General features: G+C 48.6%; 1 protein-coding gene across 2 annotated transcripts in view; it reads left to right on the plus strand.

Annotated features, from left to right (window-relative positions):
• The first annotated feature begins 4158 nt into the window (after positions 1–4158).
• mbd2 (methyl-CpG binding domain protein 2) overlaps positions 4159–22908 on the plus strand; it is a 43246-nt gene continuing 24496 nt past the window's right edge. The window contains exons 1-2 of one of the 2 annotated variants that reach the window (XM_064306960.1): positions 4159–5191; positions 15204–15363. In XM_064306960.1, the coding sequence (XP_064163030.1) occupies positions 5076–5191; positions 15204–15363 (276 nt within the window). In that variant the 5' untranslated portion in view covers positions 4159–5075. The remainder of the gene's footprint in view (positions 5192–15203; positions 15364–22908) is intronic. The other variant, XM_064306959.1, reaches the window with a different exon arrangement.

Here is a 22908-nt window from a genome sequence, read left to right on the forward strand (position 1 = left end):
GACAGAAAAGAAAATACATATGTGACGCTCTGCACTAAAAGCAGATAAAAAATTATGTTAAAAGAAATATACTGTAGTGTTTAAAACCTCATTTCATTTTAATGAAGAAATGCAAGTGTAACTATATCCATCACTTAATTTGTGCACTAAAACAACTCATTTTACTGTACTCTCGTTTAAAGCAATAGGTGTTTTGAACATTTTTTTATTGGTTTATCTTCTTGCTATGCCTCCAGTGTGTCTCACTGTTTACTGCAAACAAGGCTGAAGATATCTTCCGAAAATGCCAATTAAAGTTTCTCAACCAAAGCCTCCCTTTGTAATTAATCATCATTGCTATAAAATTGTGCATTTAATTTTCAATGCACATATAATTTTCTGATTGATTTGTTTTTTTGGCTGGACTATTCATCAAAAGTCAACTTTTCTTTTGGATAAAAGTTCTGGGACTGTTGTCATCATTGATTTTCTGCCAAATAAGGTATGCACTCAGGATTATGAAGAAAGGAGAAAAAACTGTCCACATTTGTGAACACTGCTACTCTCTGCAGTGGCTGGCAAATGGAAGATTCAGAAAGATATTTCCCCCAATGATGGAAATATGAGAAAACTGAACCCCTCTAGCAATACCAGGCAGAGCACAGGCAGTACCCCTTTCGTTGTGTCCCCCCAGCATGCTCTACCTTCAGGAGCATAGCGAACATAGAGGTGACCATCGTGCTGGTGCTAGCAGCCTCCAGGCTCAGGTTCTGAGTGTGTTTAGTGGATGCTGCAGGCTCTCTCCCTTGCTGTACCATAGGGAACAGCTGCAATGGCATTCTCCACCTCTCACATATGCATGGTTGGTCAACAACAGTAATACAGCTGCACTTTGTCTCTGACCATCCCAATCAAAGCCAGCATGGGAAATGGGTAGGAAAAAAGTTAAAATCCAATTTAGACCTCTGCTTTTGACGGTTTCTTGCTGCTCAGTTCTTCCATACGCTGCTTTTAAAACATTGTTTTCAACAGTTATGATTTATATTTATGTTTTCATTGCTATAGGAAATGGCGCACTTGTTTATCCTTGGGGTCTCATCCTGCTATCAAAATTTCAGTGACCAGTATTTCAACTCTAACCTTTCTTTATTATCTCTGCCTTCAAGACCAAATAAAACGCAAGCAAAGGTATAATCTTGACTGTCAGTGTCTCCTCTGTGGCAACCCCAAGGAGCAGTTAGGATTACATTTTTAAATGGATTTGGAGTGTGCACATGGCTATTTTTAGAATGAAACGGTGCCTGGAGCCCCAGAGCTATATTTAGTATTTGATGGAGGAAATAGACTTGGCATTATGCATGCTGTATAAGGCCATATTGTCATACAAATTATCACAACATTCTCTACATGGGGTCTTCTTGCACCCTACAACAATTCGATGGACTGAAACAAACTTGAAGAAAGACTACATGCAAGCATGGCATAGTCTTCGTCATTGAACTTCCACGGTCATCAGGCTGCTCGTCTGGCATTGGAATCATATGTATAGATATGTCGCAACATAGAAACAAACAATTCAGAGAATGAACAAATAGGAGGCAGTTCAAGAGAGTATACAGTATGTGCTTAACGCTGAAAATCAATACATTGTATTCAGCGCTTACTTACGCACTTGCCCTACATAAAAGTGAAGGAAAAAAGTCACATGCAAGATGGGTAACAGGTGACTTAACGACTCCAAATGATGCCAGACATCTGTTGATAGGATGAGTGTGCCAGTATCACTTTAACCACAGTACCACAGTGAGTATATTCTCTAATCGCACCTTCCTTCCTTCTTCTAGCCACAATCGTTGCACGCTGCAAACTGAAAGAGGGACTTAAGAGTTGCATACACAATCTACTGAATTATTTCAGCTAAAACCTTTTTCCCATTTCCCAAAGATGAAAATGCTGCCTTTGCACCGGCCAGAAGCAATTATTCACAGCTCCGCATTACTGATAGAGTATCATTGTGACTAAATACAGTAAATGGGAATGTGTCAATGTTTAACTATGGACTCTTGAATATTACAGTCTCCATTTTCACATTAAACTGCTCACTACCTGAGCATACTACTTCAAATAAGTTGACAAATGCAGTATAATAATAAAGTGCAATGTAGTCACTACCCGGAATATAATATTTCAATACAACTGTATCTGACTAAATTGCAATGTTCAAAGTACCTCAACTGGACATAAAACAAGCACAACTATTTAAAATCAATTCTAGATAAACTTAAGCTGCAGCAAATCTAACTTAAATTTACTTTTGATTAAACAAAAGGACAAATGCTTAAAGAAAGTATTGTTTATTAGCCTTACGGTTTTCACTTTATAAAATACAGCGGAGCTGGGCATTTTATTTGTGGAGTTATGATCTAATCAGTTCATTTTCCATTTCTGTCCCAATGATTCCAATGAACAAGCTGCACTGAGCCATTTTCTGTAGGTGATCATGCCAGCAGGCAAACATACATAGTGACCAAGAAACCAAGAAAGTAGCCAATGATTATGTCTTGCAATGGCTATTATTTATTTGGTTATGCATCTGTTGGAATGTTAAACCCAATAGTAAAAAAATCATTGGCTGAAAATCACAGCACTTTACTGATTTACATTTAATTTTTTTTTATTGCTGCCATGCACACATGCCATTCCATTCACGTTTTGTTGCATCATGAATCAGTCCATAAGCAGGTAGTCTGCGGTGAACTCCGATGGTAGCAGTTAAAGTGAGTCTTAATTTTTTGATATGTGCGTGTGTCATTTTGGGGGATCATGGCCCTTCAAACTAAGAATTATGCTGACTGTGAGAACTGGACATACTGTGTTCATGGCTATGAATAACTTACATAATGAGTATTGTACATTATCGGACCTGTGTTTTGTAGTTGTTCCAATGACCTTCAGTATGCACTTATTGTACTTTGGATAAAAGTATCTGCCAAATAAATGTAATGTAATGTAAGAACAAGAGTTGTACAAGCACTAAGTAGTCCTATAATTCATTTAATTTGTCAAACAAGTGATATATTAAGTACATGGAAGCCTCTAGCAGTGCGCAAAGCTGCTAGAAAGCTGGCCTACACATCAGTTCCAGTCAAAGTGTTGTACACAGCATTTAAAGTGTCAGAATGTTAGTGGGTCAATGACTCTAAATACTACTTGCTCTCCAAGAAAGCTGGGGTTTTTTGTTACTATGATTAAAGTGTTTCTATGGGGAATAGGTAAATGTGTGACATAGAACAGAGACATAGAATTCAGATGATCATTGCACCAACACAGGTGTTCAACTACATGGCATATTTTATGAACTTGTGACCTGCTTCTGAAATTGATCTCTCAGAAAACATGCATCTCACAGTATTTTAGTTAAAAGGTGTTGTGAAATGTTGGAATGTGAAATGTATTGGAAACGTAACTGACTTGTGCATATCTAGTGTACATCAAATTATATGGAAATAGGCCTATGGCCCTCATATCATACAGCCTTGTGTTAGCCTACAGACTTCTGTCAATCAAAACTCTTATTTTCCTGTCTACAACAAACCTAACTCTAAAGATAAAGGAAGTGCAATGATTTTAGGAACATTTAGGCTATATTATTGTCGCTGTAAGATTTTGGGGGTGTGCATATATGCCACACTGCTCGGTATGTTTTGTTGGCGAGGCAGATTACATTTAAAAATGGGTAGAATTAATGAAATGAAATCAAAATTAATTTATATAGCGCATTTCACAAACAATTGTCACAATACACTTCACAGACAACCCCGGCCTAAACCCCCCACATGAGCAAGCAGCAAGATACAGAAAAGCAGGCTGTATAAACAGCATAATAGCGCCAATGACGTTTCCTTTTATTGATTGATTGGCATTGGCGTAGCCTTCATATAGCCAAGTAGACCAACTAGTACGAGGCTAAGAAATTCCTTAGCCGTGCTTTCACATTTACACAGTTACATCAGAAAAAGTAATCAAGTTATCGTGTAGCGCTGTCACACGCATGACATGTGTTTCGTTTCCACGAAAGTAGGCTACGCAGCAACAATAAACTTTTGATTGGTCAGGCTAGGTCATATGACAAATTAGCTACAATCTTGGTTAGGTACTAAACGCCCTTATTTCAACGATGCGCATAATTTATGTAATATTACGCAGCTATTTCGGCAACCACAGTATTGTTCAGAACATCAGATTAACACGAACGAACTGCAAACCAGAAGTAAGCAAGCAAGCTTGAAACTGCACTTCATGCAACTATGCGACCATTCAGCGCCAACATAGTCAAGAGTTGGGTAGCCAAAACCAGATGAATGTTTGGCTATATTCTCTCGTCCGTTCATAACGGAGGATTCGGAAGTGCGTTTCATCCTGCATTGCAAACGAATATGAACGTTACAACCATATTAACGTTTTGTAAAGCCGTCATTTGTGATAGCTAACGCGAACTGTTAGCTAGATATCTACAGTCGCTCCCTCCTGTGCGTTAAAAAAGTGGAAAATACAACGAGCAGTAAAAAGTTACATTACAAAGCTTAAGCTGTTATTACGCGATACATTCCAGAGTGGACCAGGTTATCAAGACGTTCAGTACGATGTCTTTCTGAAATAGTTGGCTAACTTTGGAGCAATGTAGCATCGCTGTACGGACTTAAATCAGCTTTTGAAGCAGTGACGGCGGGGCCCATTGGAGGCGGGGCGTCGCTCTGAGCCAGTGTGTGTTGCCAGGCGCTTGGTCAGTGTGTGGGAAGTGCTGAAATTTCATAGCGTCACAGGGCTTTACTCTGCCGCCGTCACCGAGTGCTGGAGGTGCTGTCGTGAGTGTTAGCTAGCTAGTTGCTGATCGGAGAGTATAGCTACTTAGGGTCGGTAACGAAGCTAGACAGGACCCCGTGAAGAACCGACAGAGGTCAACTATTGGCAAACTTTATTGTATAACGTTATTGACCGAGGCCACATCTTCTGTTTTTCACTGGTGCTGTGTCGCAAGAGCTTCCCCCATTTTAACAGCGTTGGCTGGGGTGATACCCTCTAAGTGCAATAGCTAAATGATCATGGAGAGGAAGAGGATGGACTGCCCGGCTCTGCCCCCGGGTTGGAAGAAAGAAGAAGTGATCCGGAAGTCGGGGCTCAGTGCTGGCAAGAGCGATGTCTACTACTACAGGTAAATCTGCCAGTAACAGTACTGCGTAGCAAGAGTTGGAAAGATTGCGTGACATTAATGCACAGTTTGTTACCCATTTTTTCTGGCTATGCATGTTCTCAAAGTTAAGTTCTATTTTGAAACAAGGCAACTCGTGGATCTGTTCAGCTGCAAGCGAAGTAGCCTGCTTGCTGCCGTGTTAGCAGAGCAACACGAAAGCTAGCTACTGTGGAAAGTTAGTCGCGCTGGCTACATTTGTAACCGTTTCTGTTAAAGCGTGCATTAACACAAAGAAGGAAGTTGCTAGCTAATTGTTACTAGTTAACTAACGTCAACTCAACGGGCCAGCTTATTTACCAAAATGTATTCTGATGTATGCGTTATTTGACACTCCAGGAGCACTTTTTCTGTTTGATCTTAGCTACCATTTGTGAGTGTTTTGCCAACTTCATAATACCGAATAGGATATTACTTTCCCTGTGTGTTCTATGTAGCAACGTTACTGATTTTAAGCGGTATCTAACATCGCCAACAGCATCCAGCTGTAAACGTTATACGGTTCTTTCATGGAACACCGCAGCAGTTTTAAAAATAAGAGGCTTAGCTTTTAGTTCGTGCGCGGCGGAACAGTGGCTTCTCATCTGCGTGGTCAGAAGGTCACACAGGAAAGTGCGTGGAGAATCCAACAAGTACACAGTTTCTGACAGCTCTTCCCAACTCTGTTCAACTGTTATTTATCAGGACCGTTTCATTCAGGCCCACCACTGCGCTGTCCTCAAATACATCTCACCATCTTGCACGCCGTATTTCCCCGATTTAGCCTGTTTAGTATTAACACTTCCTAGTCGTTTAGTTTATGCTCGCCATTATCCACCCCATTATCTTAATCTGAGGAGACAGTTTATATTTAATAATACAAGCTCATCATTTTGATGTGAAAGGAAAATACACACATTGCGATTTCAGATACCAGCTTCTGTTATTTTGACACTTGTAATGTAAATTCACAAATAATTGTTGAACACATTTGCTTGCTACAGCATTTTGATGGGATACCTGGAAGTGGCCTGGTTATTTTGATCTCTGTCTTCCTTCCATTTTGTACCAGATATTAAGTCATTTGCTGGTGTGAGAAGAAAAGTTGTTTATAATTTGTCTGTAGAACCTCCTGTTGTTTTCTTGAGGGCTGCATGAGTCACCAGAGGTCCTGCTGACTACGGATGCCCTGCTTTGTTTCCGTCTTGCATGCTAGTGTGTTATGATGTCAGGAGCAATACCAGTGGATGCACTACTGGAAAAGCCCTCTGAATACTGAATGTAAAGAAATGTAATCTCTCTAGATGCAACTGGACATTTTTTGAAATATTCTGAGTAAACGGCTGCTATTATTTTCCCATTACCTAATGGTTTATTTCGCCGCAGTCACACAATGAGAATTGAAGATTATTTGTAACTTATTGGTTTGAGTTTGAACTTTTAGCTAATACCGGATAAAAGTGACCTGTTTTTACAGATAGATGAAGTCTAAGGAGGCAGTATTTGAGGGGGTGTTTTTTCTGTGGTCTCGGTTTCACTTCAGCCACGGAGCTCCTCGGAATCGAAACGGCTGTCGCCCGTGAAAAGGGCGCCCGGCGCTTCCTGTGCGCTGAGGCGAGGCCCTCTCGAGGCGTCCAGCCCTCCCGATTGTGCCTGTGGCTCCCTGTCGTCCCGGGACGGGGTCCCGCTCTCCGGGCCCCTTGTGAAAACGCCTCTCATTCTTATTCAAATGACAGGTCCACAGCATGCGGGAAAGTGCTGCTCGGTGCAGATCTGTGCGATAGCACGGGCTGGGGTCGGAGGTGCAGCTTTGGCCGAGTATATTTTTGGTGTCTCTCACATCCTGTGTTCAGATGTCTGCCTGCCTGCGTTCGTCTGCAGTGAAGAGGGACACGGACCCAAAGTGGATAATTATGTAAAAAAAAAAATAAACATCACGGCACGACCGAGAGGCTGTGAGCTCTCCACCATTCTGGATCTGGAGCTCTTATTTCCCCAGTGGCTGTGTGTTCTCAGTGTGCTTCATTGCAACCGAATGCGTTTTGTCCTGCCGGCAGGAAACGGGCTGTGACGAGGGATTTCTCTGAATGTAACGCCCTGGTTTTACAGCGGCCGCGTCGGGCACTTTTGAGCCGCAGCGCTTAAGTTGTCGTTTCTTTCTTTTTTCTTCCCCCCACCCCAAGCGAATCCTATTCACGCTGATGGGGCCCGGGGGGGGAGGGGTGTTTGGTTTGTTTAAGGTGCCGTGGTGGAGAGGAGCTGTAAACCGATCCCATGCCTGCGCTCCAGCCTGCGCGTCCCTCTCCGGTCTCTCTCGGTAACCGTTGTAAATAATGCGGGGGCCGGGTTTTCTTCGGGAACCCAATCTGCTGTCCCCGGCCACATGCCGGCGACTTTTCACACCGCGCATCAAATTAAGGAGGCCACGCCCACTTCCGCCCTCACTTCTGCTCCTTGTTTTTCTTTCTGCTTTTTGCGGACATTTTCGGGTTTGTGTCTCTGCTTCGTGCAGACGTGTTTTTTCTCCGGCGTTTTGGGAAAGGGTGAGATTGGCGCTTTGGCGAACACTCGCCTGAATCAACAACATGTTTGAGAAAAAGCTGGGGTGCTGGACCACATCTCTGTAAGGCGACCACTGCAAACATGGTTGGCTTTCAGCATGGACTTCAGCAAACAGCAGTCATCTCTATGTGTGTAGGCTCACGGATTGCGCAGAAAGGTTAAGGTGTCTCTGCTCAAAGTTGTCTCGAGTATTAGGGTGGCTATAAGCTTGCTCCACGAGAGAGAATTTAATTTAATTAAATTTTTTGCGGCGGTACCTAAAGAGCAAAGAAAGCAGGATTCAGATGAAGTCCGGCCAGGTGCTGTTCGATGTCCTGTTGGGGTACGAGCCTGAAAACGTGTCCCGGCATGACTTGGCAGTGCGCTCTCTCTCTTCCTGTAAACTTGGTCTTTCACCAGAACTTGGTGCAGAAGTGGGAAGAGTCAGGATTAGGCCATTTCCGGGTAATCTCGAGTCGGAGGAAGGGCTGGAGGGCGGGGGTGGGGGCGGGGGGGGGGCATACGGGAATGCTTGCTAGCCATCACGTAGTCTGCATGTTTCCTTCTTGCACCCGACAGGGACGTCGCTATGAGTCAGACTGACTCAGAGTATACAACCCCCTCCTCATCTAATTCTCAGTGGTCTAGCTCCTTGAGACAAAGTCAACACTCACTTCATAGTCCCAGGGTCACGAGCTTTTGGGCACCCCCCCCCCCCCTTCAAACCAGAGACCGTCTGATGTAAAAAGTAGGAATCGGGGAGAGCGAAGGAGAGGGTGGCCCCTTTTGTGAGTGCATTTACGTATGGTCAGATTCTGTGAGAGAGAGTGAAGGGGGGGCGCGGGGGGGGGGGGGGGTTGTTATTGTGTGTGAGGGGGTCAGAACGACTCATGGTTCAGATCAGGGAAGGAGGGGTGGACGCTGTTATTGAGGCTGCTGCGGTCAGGAAAACCAAACCTTGGGCTTGCCCCCCCCCCAACATGAAAACTGGGAGAATATCATCCACTTACCAACCCAGTCATTTTGGAGCTTTCTGCCAGTCATCCGCAGCTTTGTTCAGCTTCCGGCTCTGACTTGCACAACCCACTGATGACTGTCCTCGCCCAGGACCTGTTACTTGTGCGTTTTGGGTATGTAGTAGCGGTGGGAGATGAGAAGGGTGGCTGTTCTGAAGCTCAGCGGCTGAACACCACAGCAATGTCTCTGGGAGCGGGCACACAGAACGCGTGACTGCGGGTGGAGAGGGAACATATGTCCAATGGGATGGCCGGCAGAGATGCTTACTGTGTCCGTGCTGCCGCTTTTCCAAAAATCGGCAGGAATGCCAAACGCCATTTTCCGTGGTGCGGCGGAGGGAGGAAGCGAGCCTGTCCGCTTGGGTGGAAATAACAGGCCAATTTACACCACAATACTCTTGTTCACACGCTCTTTGTAGTCGAGCTGAGCGCGAGTACATCTCGCTTGTTTCTGTAAGCGCGTATGTTACCGAGGCGAGGTTATTGCGGTTGACAAATGTGCTCGTTATATGTGGTGCACATCTCTAGATTAAGCAGCTGGCAGAAAAGATGATTTCCTTTTGAAACAGGATCAGCATTAGGCCTATTTACAATCAAATGATTAGGAAGAGAGAGCATGTCGGCTTGGGTTTTACTTCTGCAGTTGGTTACAGGGTTCAAACTGGCCTTTGGAAACCTTGAGTGCTTTATTTCTGATTTCGAAAATGAATGTTCTGGAAATGCCTGGAGTTTGCACAGGGTGCTTGTACAGACTTGTTTGTTGTGGTTTCATTTATTTTGTGTAACTTTTTTAATTGGTGTATGCAGGCAAACGTGTAAAGTGTAAATTTAGTGACATAAGAGGTGACATATGTGGAGCTCAGGCTATAATCTCCTTATTACAGTGCAAGGATGAGCAATCGAAAATATGTGGTCTATTATAAGATCATGTAGGCCTGTTTATGAATAAGCACTTGAGCTGTGCTTTCATAATTTTGCAGGGACGCAGTGGCTGCATAATCTGCTGTGTCATGCTTTTCTTTTAGATTTACAGTAAAAATCAGCACAGCCTTCTGATTGGCAGAGGGATCCACCCTCGCGGTTGGGCCTGTCCGCTGATTGGCAGAGCGATGCGTGGCCTGCGTGCGTTTTTTCAGTCCTCCCGCTCCCATCGTCCTCGCGCAGTTTCACACCAGCCACGGAAAGCGCTCCCCAGGCCGCTAAATAATTCAGCCGCGTTCCCCTTCCCGCGGCCACGGCAGTGACGGGGTTAATTTCCGAAAGGGCGAGAGAGAGAGCGCGCGCAACTCTTTCACAGACTCCACTGCCCCCTCCCCCCAGCCTGTGAAAGCACACTCCTCCTGCCCACGCCCTGCTTCCCTCGCTCGTCACGCCAGCTGGGCCCGCCAGCAGTGGAAGCTTTGGAGGAGGGCGCGATCTGTGCTCTCCTCTCCGAAAAAGCCGATTTCCGAAGAAGGCCGGGCGATGCCAGGAGGAGCTGGCACGGGGGTGGGGGGGGGGGAGCTGGGGTTCAGAGGCCTCCCCTGCCATGTCTTGTCTTTCCTCCGCTCCCCCCACCCCCACCCCGCTCCCCCCCACCTTTTTGTTCCCAGTGGCTACGCTCCGCCGTAGCGACGGTCGGCGGCTCGGCTCAGCGCGCCGGGCGGTGGAGCTGGCTGAGGTTACACGGTGTGAAATGAATCCTCGCATCCGTAATCTCATTTCACAATGAGCGGGCAGAGAGGAGCTTACGGGGGAGGCTCTCTGTTCGAAACGGGGAGCCGCTTCTCTCCATTACAGGGAGTTTGCTGCAATACACAGAAAAAAGCCCTCGGCTTAGACCACAGAACCCTACGCTCTTCCCCATCACAGAAGTGCCAGTTGTCTCGGACTAGCGATGGATCCTCCTGCACAATAAATGCTGGTTTTGGAATATTTTTTGGTTTAACTACTTTATTTATTTAGTTTCTGAACATATCTAAAATCAGAAATGTTTGTGCCGCTGTCATTGGCGATAAAACCAGAAATTCTGGTTAATCAATACCTCGCTGTCTCACGCCTCGACAGCCAGAAAATCGTCTGGTCAGCAGAACTCAGACATAGGCTACCAGTCTTAGCCAATGGAAGCTGGCGATTTCAGTTCCTCTGGAGCGGCGAAGACTACCGCGTGGAGCGGACCTGTGCCCTCCCTGTCTGTGCCAGTCCTGCCTGGAGTGACGGGGTGCCAATCCAGCAGGGCGCAAAGTTCACTTCTCCAGCTCACAGAGCCCTGTCCCAGCGTTCTCTGAGCTCGCTGCTAACGGGCTGCTGTGTTATATAGCGCCTTTAATCTCTCGATCTCTAAGCATTTTACTCTCCACAGCCACTGACTGTGTGCATCTCCCACCTGGGCTGGACTCAGGCCAGCCATTTTAACTAGCGGCTGGAGTGCTGCCTGCCGTCACCTGGAGTCTCGCCTTGGACTGCGAGCAAAGAGACGAGAATCTAATAACGGACGGAAAAATACAAATAACATACAAGTGACGAGATGCTACGCTAACTCTAAACGAGCATAATTTGGCGTATGTCACTCATGTCCTCCTGTTTTATAATGAAGCGTCAAAATGTTCACAGAATTTTAGGCTTCAAGTTTTAAATGTATTTATTAAGTTGCTTGCTGTAATAGTGCTGGTAGCGCAAATGAAATAAAGATTTCTATTTCCTTCAGTTGTGGTTAATACCTTTTGAGGCCTGTATTAGAATATGAATAATCGGATCAATTTATACTGGCAAATATGATTTAAAACGTTGCAGTTCACGAGGGGGAAAGACAGGGATCCTCTACTCTGTTTCTCAGAGGGGAGCGGCCTAGCGTTAGCCTCGGCAGGCTCAAACTGGCAGCGTGCTGTTCATTCCCTCAGCGCGGCGCTACTGAACTTGGGCTTGGGCTTGGGCTTTGGGGTTGGGCTTGGGCCGGTCGGCTCGGAACCCCGGCGGCCCGCAGTCTCCGCTCCACAGGGCCGCTGTGCGACTCTTCCGAGCAGGCCCTGCTCAGACGTGCCTCCTGAGCGCTTAGCGAGAGTTTTATTCTCCCCCCCCCCCCCACCCCCACCCCTCTGACTCATCGCTGAGTCATCCGGCCCGCTCGGAAACCAGCCCCGCGCTCGCTCACAAGCGCTCGCTCTCCCGGGCGCTCGTTCCCGTGTGTCCACTGGTCACCCAAACTGCAGCGTATGGAAATAATTAGACGAGGGCCGCGCCATTGACAGACCGCCCTTCCTGCCTTCCAATCGGCCGGCCAACTCTCAGATGCACCGCGTGCTCACCCTCTTCGTTTTCCCAGAATTAGGTCTAGATAACACCGCCCCCCCCCCCTTCCGCTCTCAGTAGACCTGCTGCTGTTGTTTAATGTAAGGACACCGTAGGAATTTCCCACGATTTTCCCCTCATATCGCATCCTACAGTCATGAGTCTGCTTTTAAAAAACCCTAATAAAACAATTTGCTTTTTTTGGAAAAGAAGTAGTCTAATATTCTACTGTCTTTTGAATGTCAGTGAAAATTGCTCGAAAAGAAAATAATCTTCACAAGGTATTGTCCTTTCTCCCTCAGTAGCAGTACACCACTTACTATCCGGTCTTACAATATCACAATGCTGATGGCGTGAAAGATTTTGGCGGCAAGAAAGATTTTGACATCTTGCTGGTTGGTACCGGAATTTCACTACGAAAAATGTAGACGCAAAATATTTTTACAGCAACACGCCTCAAAATGTCTGCCAACTTTCCAACAGTAGCTCTGTCTCAAAGTAGCCCTGCGCCAAAAAAAAAAATGCTTCTGGAACATCGTACTTTCATCCTTAAAACCTCACTGAAAAGCCGTATAAAGCAGCGGTGCGATGTGGGAGTGGGGACGCGCTCGTCAGAGGAGCTGGGTTTGAGGTTCCTGTAAGGGAAGTGCCGCTGCCGCACGGGAAACTGTGAGAAACGAGAAGCGAAACTTAACCACCGAGATCAAACTCCGCTCCGCGCCGCCGCCCGGCCTGGCCTTCTTGCTTTTACGAGGCGCGGGCCCTAATTCACGCCGCGGCGCGCGACCGAGCCGCGCGCTCCCACCAGGCCGCGGGCTAACGGCGGCGCGTCAGCGCGGGGTCTGAGGGACGGGGCCCCCCGGACGCGTCCCATTGTGCGCGGGGTCAATAAAGCGGGACCCTCCCCCCTCTCTGATGTATTGTCGGGGGAGGTGTGCACTCTCAAGCATGACCAAGGGCACAATAAAAAGACCCCTCGGTTTTGGGGCTCGCCGCCTGTAACGGGTAACAACTGGGCTCCCGGCCCGTCGACGCGTCTCACCGCAGCGCGTTCATGCCTCATATACTGGCCTTTTCCATTTTTCGGTCTTCAGGGTTTTTTTATTTTAAATAAACAGCATTGCGATTGGTTTAGCTGAAGGAAGTGGAATAGATCGCATTTCAGCCTATAAGTGCAGTTTGCTCTACGCGGAGAAATAAACACAGATTAAAGTCCGCTGTCGCTCCCACCCAGACCCAAAACATATCCCTGTGATAATATTGTGGAACTGCGTTTGGCTTTTGAAACGGGAACAGCCCAGTCGGAGGTAACTCCAGAGAATATTGACAGACGTTTCTCACTGATATCGGTTTTGTTTTTTCAGGTAATCCTGGCTCATCCCTGGCATATTTTCCAGTCGTGCCTCAGTGTGAAAAATACAATAATAGAGTTGTGGAGTCTGGATTTCACCTTACGTGTTGTGCTATTTTTAAAGTTTTGATGCCATCTAAAGATCTCCTAGAATTTTCCCCACTGAAAAGGACATTAGGTACCAGTCAGTCGCACACTGGTGAACCTGCATGGGTTATCTGACTGTGTTTTTTCATGTTTTAAGAGGACATTTACAAATATAGTGTATAGCGGCAGTCTCTCTCTCTCTCTCTCTCTCCCTCTCTCTGTCTGTCTTTCCTTCCCTCTCCTCCCCTCTACTTCCCTCTTCCTGTTTCTGTCTTGTTCTTTCTCTCTCTCTCTCCTTCCCTCTCCTTCTCTCTGTCCGCCTCTCTTTTTCTGTCTCTGATGCAATCCTGTGACCCATAGGGTGTGAGCCCTCCACCCCCTGCCCCACAAAAGAGATGATTTGCTCAGTTGTGTCTTTCATGGTAGCCTGTGTTTTCCTCTCCTTTCTGACATAGGTTCCACTGCTCCGTAACTAAGATACATCATGAACTGTATGAATGTAGACGTGAGAATTTGAGAGATTTATGTTTCGCTGTCTGTACTGTCTGGAGGTTGCAGCCTAATCCCAAAATGACTTATTTCCATTTCAGGGTTGTTAGGTAATACCCGGTGTTTGTGTGGGCTTAATGCGACAGGCGCCACTGTGGGAGTGCTCAGGTCACTGTGTTAATTGAGAGGCGTTATGGCAGAGCAGGGACGCAGCAACGTTGCGGTAATGTGGGGTACGCAAACATCTGGGCCAAAAAGAGATTTGTCCTCCCGATTTGCTGACGCCTTGGCAGTCATTTATGTCACTTGCGCTTAGCGCTAAGCCTTCGCGCATGTGGCAGTGTAGAGAAAGCAAGTTGGACACATTAGCAGTACAGAGGCAGAGGTCCCCTGACTGCATCTGTGCAGTTCTGCTCTGCTCAACTGCAAAGTCTGCAGTCCTGAAGGGAGGCAAGGCCTGGGTATTTGCATCTGTAATTAAGCTAATCTGTTTACGGCGCAGGAGGTCAGCACTATAAATACAAGCCCGACTCATCTGCCCGTCTTTACCACAGGCACGAAATGAGGAGAATAAATGGGAAGCGGCTCTCATTTGGAATAAGTCTTTGCCCTGCTTCCCATCCGTCTGCGTTTAGAGATCCTCTCTGGGAGGAGGCTCCACTGTGAAACGCTCAGCTGGTGAGATGCAAATTTTGGTCGCTCCTGAGCTCGGATTAACCTTTGCCAAAATGGCCTTTTTAGCAAACTATGTTTTGCTTCTGTGTGTGCTGGTTTCAAGGCTCCTGTCCTGTTCTGCAGAATGCGAGTGACTCCCTGTAATTCAGTATATATACATTTAAGAGTCCTGCCCACAGTTGATTACAGCACAGCTAAAAAACTGTTAGTCCTACCCTTGTGAGAGTTTTGGGTTATTTGTCTAGTCTTCTGTCCATTCCTTCTGCCAGAATGTGTGTCAGTGCGGTTATTTTCCTTCAGACTGGCCTTGAGGGAAAGGACCTGTAGTCGTGTCTGAAATCCCTAACCCTGTCTGCTTCGGGCTCCTGCGCTGAATTCGCTCTCGTGGGTGAGCGTCGTGTTCGGGCGAGGCCGAAGCGCAGGTGCGCCGCGGCGGAGGGTGCGTCTGTTCCGCGAGCGTGTCATTCTGACTGGCGCCTTGCCCTCCCGGCCACGGGTACACGGCGTGGCGCGGGCGTGGCGCTGCGCACTGGCCGGGCACAGGCACTGACGCGGTCCGCCTCTCTTCCAGCCCCAAGGGTAAGAAGTTCCGGAGTAAGCCGCAGCTGTCTCGGTACCTGGGCAACACGGTGGACCTGGCGTGCTTCGACTTCCGCACGGGGAAGATGATGCCCAGCAAACTGCAGAAGAACAAGCAGAGACTGCGCAACGAGAACTTCAGCCTGTCCAAGGTACTGCCCCACTGTACACACAGAAACAGTCACAACCATGCAGCCTGTCCAAGGTACAGCCCCACGGTTCACCCAGAAACAGTCACAACCATGCGGCCTGTCCAAGGTACAGCCCCACGGTTCACCCAGAAACAGTCACAACCATGCGGCCTGTCCAAGGTACTGCCCCACGGTTCACCCAGAAACAGTCACAACCATGCGGCCTGTCCAAGGTACTGCCCCACAGTTTATCCAAGCCCCACAGGTCATCCAGAAACTGTCACAACCATGCAGCCTGTCCAAGGTACAGCCCTGCAGTTCACCTAAAAACAATCACAACCGTGCGGAACAAAAGGCGATGTGATTTTTCAAAGCTTTGAGTTGGGATATGGTAATGTGAAATTACTGCAGAAATTATGATGATGATGATGATTATTATTATTATTAATAAGATGAATTAATTTTCATCACCCTCTAACACCTCTGTCCTGGCCATTGGCCAAGCTCATTTAACTTTCTCACAGAAGAGTGGTGATGTGTTTTTGGAAGGAAAAGTGGTGTTTGGTGTTAAAGGGGGAGGGGGGGGGCTGAAATTTGAAATGCTTTGTACTGGAGAATGCATCACCCGAAAGGGAAAACATAAGATTAAGAATACAAGCGTTTTGAAATCTACACCACTGTAACCAAACGCACTCTGTCAAAACAAATGCGAAGCTTCACTTGTTTGTAAGAGTTAAATTACAGGCATATTGTCCATTCTTTACTTTAATGTCAGCCTTTGGAAGGCTCAATTCCATGTTCGCTTCCACGTTTACCTTCTGCAAAGCCGTAAGATCGCTGCCGAGAGCAGATCCACCCGAGCGGGTCCTGAGCGTTTCCCAGCGCGCCGCGTACTCTGGAGAAGCGCATGCAGCATTAGCTCTGGGGCGCTAACGGTGCGCCCCCCCGGCCCGTATCCAGCCCCGGCTCTGATTTGTAGGCGGTAACGCGACACCCCTCCCCCCCCACCACCCCCCCCCAGCTTTGGCTCAATGAGCCGGCGGGGTCCTGTTACGGGCTGCGGCCGACCAGCAGCGTTAGCCTCCGCCTCCGCTCGCGCTCGCTCCGCGCCGGCTAAATAAACAGCGAATAAACGGTAAGGCCTGTCACATCACACGCTGTCATTTGCAGATTTCCCCCCGCGGGCATTCAGGGAAACATGTGAGTCGGGGCGTGTTGCTGTGGGGAAAGCCCGCCCGCCGTGGGCTAGCCTGTAGCTGGGGTGCCTTCCGGAGGGCCTGTGTAAATGAATACGGGGTGTGATTGTGAGTGCACCAGCTGTTGGGAGGTTGGGAAGATAAGGACGGGCGATGCCGTCTCGGTAGATGAAATATCTTCATTCCTCTTCCTGTTTTTATGTTGCTTTAAAGGCATACTGTTGTTCTGTAAACGCAGGACCTTGCTGTGGTCCTGCGTTTACAACCGAAGAAGTCTCCTCCTTCGTCTTCAGCCCCTCCCTCTCGCCCAGAGTACCCCACATAATGTAGCTAGATGGATAGCTGGAGGTAACCTTAGTTAAGAAAGTCCTTATTGTCACTAGCTTCACACTGCAGGTGACGTCACTTACAGGTCCAGCAGAAAACCAGCTTTTCATCCCTTTGGCGAACTTCAGCTGACGCCACCCAGGAAAAGCAATTCCAAGGTTAAATCTGGTTCTTGGAGGAGCTTCGCTGTATCCCAAACCACAGGCTCTGTAGCCACACCCACCCCTCCCCACACAGAAAAGGGGGCCACGCCCAGTAACGTCCCAAACACGTTTTAGAAGAAAAGGTGCACACATTCAGCAAAAGTGCATAAAGACAGAGATTAACAGTGCATCATAGATATGCTTCAGCATAGTTATTTTATAATATTTTCAAGGTGAAAATCCTGCATTGTACGTCTGTACCCCCTCACTGGCTGCCATTTTGTGGAAAGATGTGAAGCAGCGAATGTGGACACACCACACATAACTGACCGTGCACGTGACCGGCGGCACCAGTTTTCTCCGTTACCTCGGAGACCTCTCCCTTTTGCTGTGTTGAAATCTAGCGGCTCTCGGACGATAAAATGGGTTGGTAAATTTTTATCTCAAACCTGTGCCGTGCTCTGGTTGTTGCGGGCTGTTGGCCCAAGGCTCTGCTACGCACTAAAACGGGGAGTTTCTTGTGGTTGTCCGCCAGCTCCGGACCTGTTTTCTGGTCAGTGCAACGATGTGGACCGGCTTACAGATGGAGGAGGTGCTTTTGGGGCTGGAGGTGGGGCTGGGTGGGGGGGGGGGTGTCACACTTAGCCAGGATAGAGTAAATGTAATTATTTTCCGGTAAGGGAAGAGGATCAGCTGTGCATTAAATAGCAGTGGCACCTTATTTGTGCCACATGTCTGGGTAAATTGGAAATAGTTTTATTTTTTGGTATGTGCAACATTCAGCTCCTCCATGGGGCCTCAGGCTGTACCTGGTTCTCCCTCATCCTTACTGACCTCTCCCAACATCTGTGGGGCTACAGAGAAGTGGCGGAGTCGCCTGGAAGTCCTGCGCGGTGATTCTCTGTCTGGGGCCTGAACTATTCAGCTCACTGATAAGTGTACTGCTGTCCACGACTGGCTGTGCTTACTGAAGGTTCTGTATGGGGTCTGTTAGTGGGATGATATGCCAGGGAAAACCCTGCTTTCTCTGCATTGTGTTTCTCTGCTGTGTCTTCCCTATGGGAATGGGCTCCATCCTGCTGAAGGGACAGAGCTGATGAATTTATGAGGGCTGGCTGAACGCGTGATTGATTCGGTTTAATTTGAAATGGAATGCGGTGCGACCTCAAGCGTGCAGCGCACGCAGCATTAGCCTCCGCGGCGAGCACGAGGAGCTCTGCATTAGCGCCAGAGAAAAGGCTGCGGCTGACTCCACAGAGCTGCCGTGGCGTTCGAAAATGTAGGGTTTATGGGAAAAAGCCAGCAGGAGGGGCGCCCGGTCATGCACGCGCTCTGTTTGAACGCGGCCAGTGGGATTTGGTTTGTGGGTAATGTTGTTCGGCGGGTACAATAGCCTAGCTGACAGATTGTGTATCGGCTTCCACACATTGACTTGCGCTGTTGTGTATGTTGTATGATGAGTATTGGTTGATGTACAGTAGTGATTCCTGGACTGTTGCACTTAAAATGTAGTTAAGGAATACAGGCGTTTATTCTGCATATAAAGCCTTGGCTTTCTGTAAATTGATAGTCCAAAGCTTCATTTACTAGTATAACATTCCCATGAAAGTACAGAGATGCTGATTGGTGTCCTAGCCTAAAGCAGTGGCATCATGGCCTTGCTTCCCCTCTGGCTGTAGTCTCTCTTGTGCGTTTATCTCACAGAGTTTCCTGCTTTAATGTCCCTCCCTTTTAGTAAACCTCTCATTCGGTGCTTCAGTAGCCCGGCTCTTGGATGTGTGTTTGGCTGAGGCTCGGGGGAACCCTTCATCAGCGCTGTCGGAGCGCGCAGAGTGTGTAATTAGCGATTGCGAGACTTTTTGATGTGGGTGGGGCATCTTCTGGTGGCTGCAGTACCTTAAGAAAGGGCGTGGCACCATGTGTTTATCCTGCTGTTCTCTGGGTTTGGCTAACCGTCGTTCTGTTAAACCTCGCTGAGATGGTCACTTTTCTTTCAAAGATATACAAATGAAAGAGTGTGTTTTTGACAGAAAATGTCTATTTAGATTAATAAGAATATGTTTGCCATGTCTTTTTGTGGGTGAAATTAGGAACACAGTGAACATATTAGACAGCTCAATCTAGCCTACTTAATCATGTTTTCCAGTGGATTTGCCTAGCTTTTAGTGAACCGAGTGTCTTATACCAGCTGTGTTGTTACCAATGTTCATTTTCAGTGTCCTCTTCTGGGTTGTCAAATTATATCCTATGTTAGTAAAAATATCCAACAATTTAGTGTTTTCATAGCTGAAGTCAGTGCTTTCCCCAAAATAATATTGTTTGCAGTTGTTGGTCAGTCCAAAGCATCAAAGAGTGAAATAATGAATAATAAGTGAAATAATTAACTTTTTACTGAAGGAGACTTGATGTTTGTTAGAGAAAGAAGGTTTTAATTGCTAAGGTGGCTGTGGGAACACAAGCATATTTCAAAGTGAAGGACTAGTTCTCATTTATGAAGTTGTAAAGGCCCATTTACATGAATTGGCCCTGGGGTTGTGAGCCATTAAACCTCACCTTGATAGGGGAGGCGCTACACTGCATTGTTAAAACGCAGCTCTGTGATTGGCCCGGTGCTGAGGTGTCAGTAGGTAGGGAAACGCTGCACATGCAATTGTCAATTATATAGCTACATTCCCTGAGCTTTCTGAGACTTCATGTTATGATTTTTACACATAATTCAAAACATCTCATAGCCTTGTTGTGGCTCTGCTTCTTCATAGTCAGGTTTCTGTATAAAGGATTCAAATGCTACTCCTTTCACGCTGATATTTTAATATAATTTACTACCTCGCAGAGGCAGCACCTGGCAATGTGTAAAAACCAGTGTTTTGGAGCGCAGCCCTATGTAGTAATAGATCAGCCAATAGGAGACTGCATCGGATGGCTGCCAGGACTTCAGCGGGCATCTTTCAGATGTTCACATTTGCAAACAAAATGGCGGAGCCGCTCATTCCAGCATTAGGCCTCACCAGGAGATCTGATCCGCGGGCTGGCCTGGTACACCGTCTGTGTATGCAGGTCTGTCAGGGCGGTAGGAACGGAGTATCTCTGTTTATTTACCTCCAAAAAGACTACACTACACGATCACAGGTTTGTGAAAGTGATAAATATTGCCTTATATCATGACTGTGATGACTGCTGTACGGTATGTAAAGACATGACTCTGAGCTCTGAGGAGAGACTCAGCCTGTGAACACACCCACACAGCACCAGCAGCGCATTCCAGAGCTCATTTTAAGGCAGGCGTGTGAGCCGGGCCTCGCTCCGTCGCCATGACGCCACCCCGGTTCCGTTCTGCCGGCTCGCTGATGGCTGTGGCTGGGGAGGCGCTCACGCGGCATGAAATTCGCTGGCCTCGCTGTCCACGGCGCCCCGCCCGGCTGCTCGCCCGCGCGTGAGCACGCTCGTCACGGTGGGAGCGCTCGCTTGCGTCAGCAGGCCGCCCCCCCTCCCCCCACGGGACCGGGGGCTGGGTTTTAATTGGCGTCTGCTCCGCGCGCGGGTGAGGAGGAGCTGCTCGTCTGTGGCGGTTGCCATGAGATCGCCCCTCCCCCCCCCCCGCTAATGGCTGGGCCCTGAGATAACGGCACGCGCCGGTACCACCCAGGGCCAGGCCGAGGCGCAGCCGCCAGCCCGGCGGGTTATCAGCGCGGCGAGCCAGCTGAGCGCCGCAAGGTCACCGCACGACGCGACACGGCGGGGGGCCGGGGGGTCGGAACCGTGACCTGGTGCCACGCACAGCCGGAAGGCCAGGACGGCGTTTGGGCGGGTCAGCGCCTGGCTGCTGTCGTTGGGTCCGTGTCCGTGCCAGTTTGGGTTGTGCCACTGCCTGCGGTGGCGTGCTGTGCTTCCCCAGAGGCCCGTTTCCGTTCTACATCTCCGCACGCCTTTAATGAGGAGAAGAGCCTTTGTAGGCTGTCCAAATTCGATGTCATCTATGATTTGTATGAAATTCCAGTTTTTACATTTGTTAACTGGCCCCGCCCACCGCTCCTGGCCGGTGTCTGGTAAGGCTGCGGGTGTGGCCTGGGGGGCAGGCTCGGTCCCGCTGGCCCCTCCCACAGCGCCGGGGCTGCGGGGGAGGGAGATAGCATCTGAAGAATGCGGCGCAGCGCGAGTCCTCGACCGGTGTCTGGAGGCAGGGAGGTCTCCGCAGACGGGGGGGGGAGGCGCCGTTAACCCCTGTGCCTCTCCCGGAGCAGCACGCCAAATCCAAGTAGCACTTCCTTCCCCCCTGTTTGCAGTAGGGGTTGCTATGGAAACGCAGCAAAAGTGGCTGGGTGGAAAACGCAGCCCCACGCGCCGCAGTCAGGCGTTCCGAGCAGGTTAGTTACCCCACAGCGCTCGAGAGGGATAGGGTTAACCCCCCCCTTAAGAAATGCATGCTCGAACCAAAGGTCAGTTATGGGGCAGGCATCAGATTCTCATAGCGTATGGTGACTTAACCACACGCACACGCTCCAGAATTCATCCCAGCCTCTAAATTACTCCAAGAGTCCAGAAAGCAGGGCTGTGGTATCGTCTGGGCGCCATGGTAACTGTTGGCCCCCTTTGTAGTTGTAGTATCCCTGGCTACCCTTTTAAAAGCACCGGATTACTGGTTAAATGGGTGCCGGTTAATAACGGGCCTGTGTGAGAGAGCCCAGCCGAAGGTCAGGAGAGGTGCCTGTCGCCGAGCAGGGCTGCTGGAAGCGGGAGCACTTCCCCTGTACAGACGGGAACATGTTGTGCCGGATACTGTACCTTGTGCAGAACCGTCGCCTCACGTGACCCGGGCATGTGCAGCCTGAAATAACAGAATAAACAAGCACAGTCCCTGGGGTGCGTGTGCCGAGGGTTCACAGCACGCGCTCTGAGCTCGTTTACGTGCAGCACTCACACGTGCTTACAGTGAGCATGCAGCGCTTAACTGCTAACTGCTAACCGCTCACATGCGCTTACGGCGGGCACACAGCGCTTAACTGCTAACTGCTCACACGTGCTTGCAGTGAGCACACAGCGCTAAACTGCTAACTGCTAACCGCTCACATGCGCTTACGGCGGGCACACAGCGCTTAACTGCTAACTGCTCACACGTGCTTGCAGTGAGCACACAGCGCTAAACTGCTAACCGCTCACACTCTTACAGTGAGCATGCAGCGCTTAACTGCTAACCGCTCACACGCTTACAGTGAGCACGCAGCGCTAAACTACTAACCGCTCACACGCTTACAGTGAGCACGCAGCGCTAAACTGCTAACCGCTCACCCGCGCTTACAGTGAGCACACAGCGCTAAACTGCTAACCGCTCACACGCGCTTACAGTGAGCACACAGCGCTAAACTGCTAACCGCTCACACGCTTACAGTGAGCACGCAGCGCTAAACTGCTAAGCGCTCACACGCGCTTACAGTGAGCACGCAGCGCTAAACTGCTAACCGCTCACACGCGCTTACAGTGAGCACACAGCGCTAAACTGCTAACCGCTCACACGCGCTTACAGTGAGCACACAGCGCTAAACTGCTAACCGCTCACACGCTTACAGTGAGCACACAGCGCTAAACTACTAACCGCTCACACGCTTACAGTGAGCACACAGCGCTAAACTGCTAACCGCTCACAAGCTTACAGTGAGCACACGGCGCTAAACTACTAACCGCTCACACTCGCTTACAGTGAGCACGCAGCGCTAAACTGCTAACCGCTCACACTCGCTTACAGTGAGCACACAGCGCTAAACTGCTAACCGCTCACACTCGCTTACAGTGAGCACACAGCGCTAAACTGCTAACCGCTCACACTCGCTTACAGTGAGCACACAGCGCTAAACTGCTAACCGCTCACACTCGCTTACAGTGAGCACGCAGCGCTAAACTACTAA

The sequence above is a fragment of the Anguilla rostrata genome, chromosome 14 (assembly GCF_018555375.3).
Source record: "Anguilla rostrata isolate EN2019 chromosome 14, ASM1855537v3, whole genome shotgun sequence".
Classification (NCBI taxonomy): domain Eukaryota; kingdom Metazoa; phylum Chordata; class Actinopteri; order Anguilliformes; family Anguillidae; genus Anguilla; species Anguilla rostrata.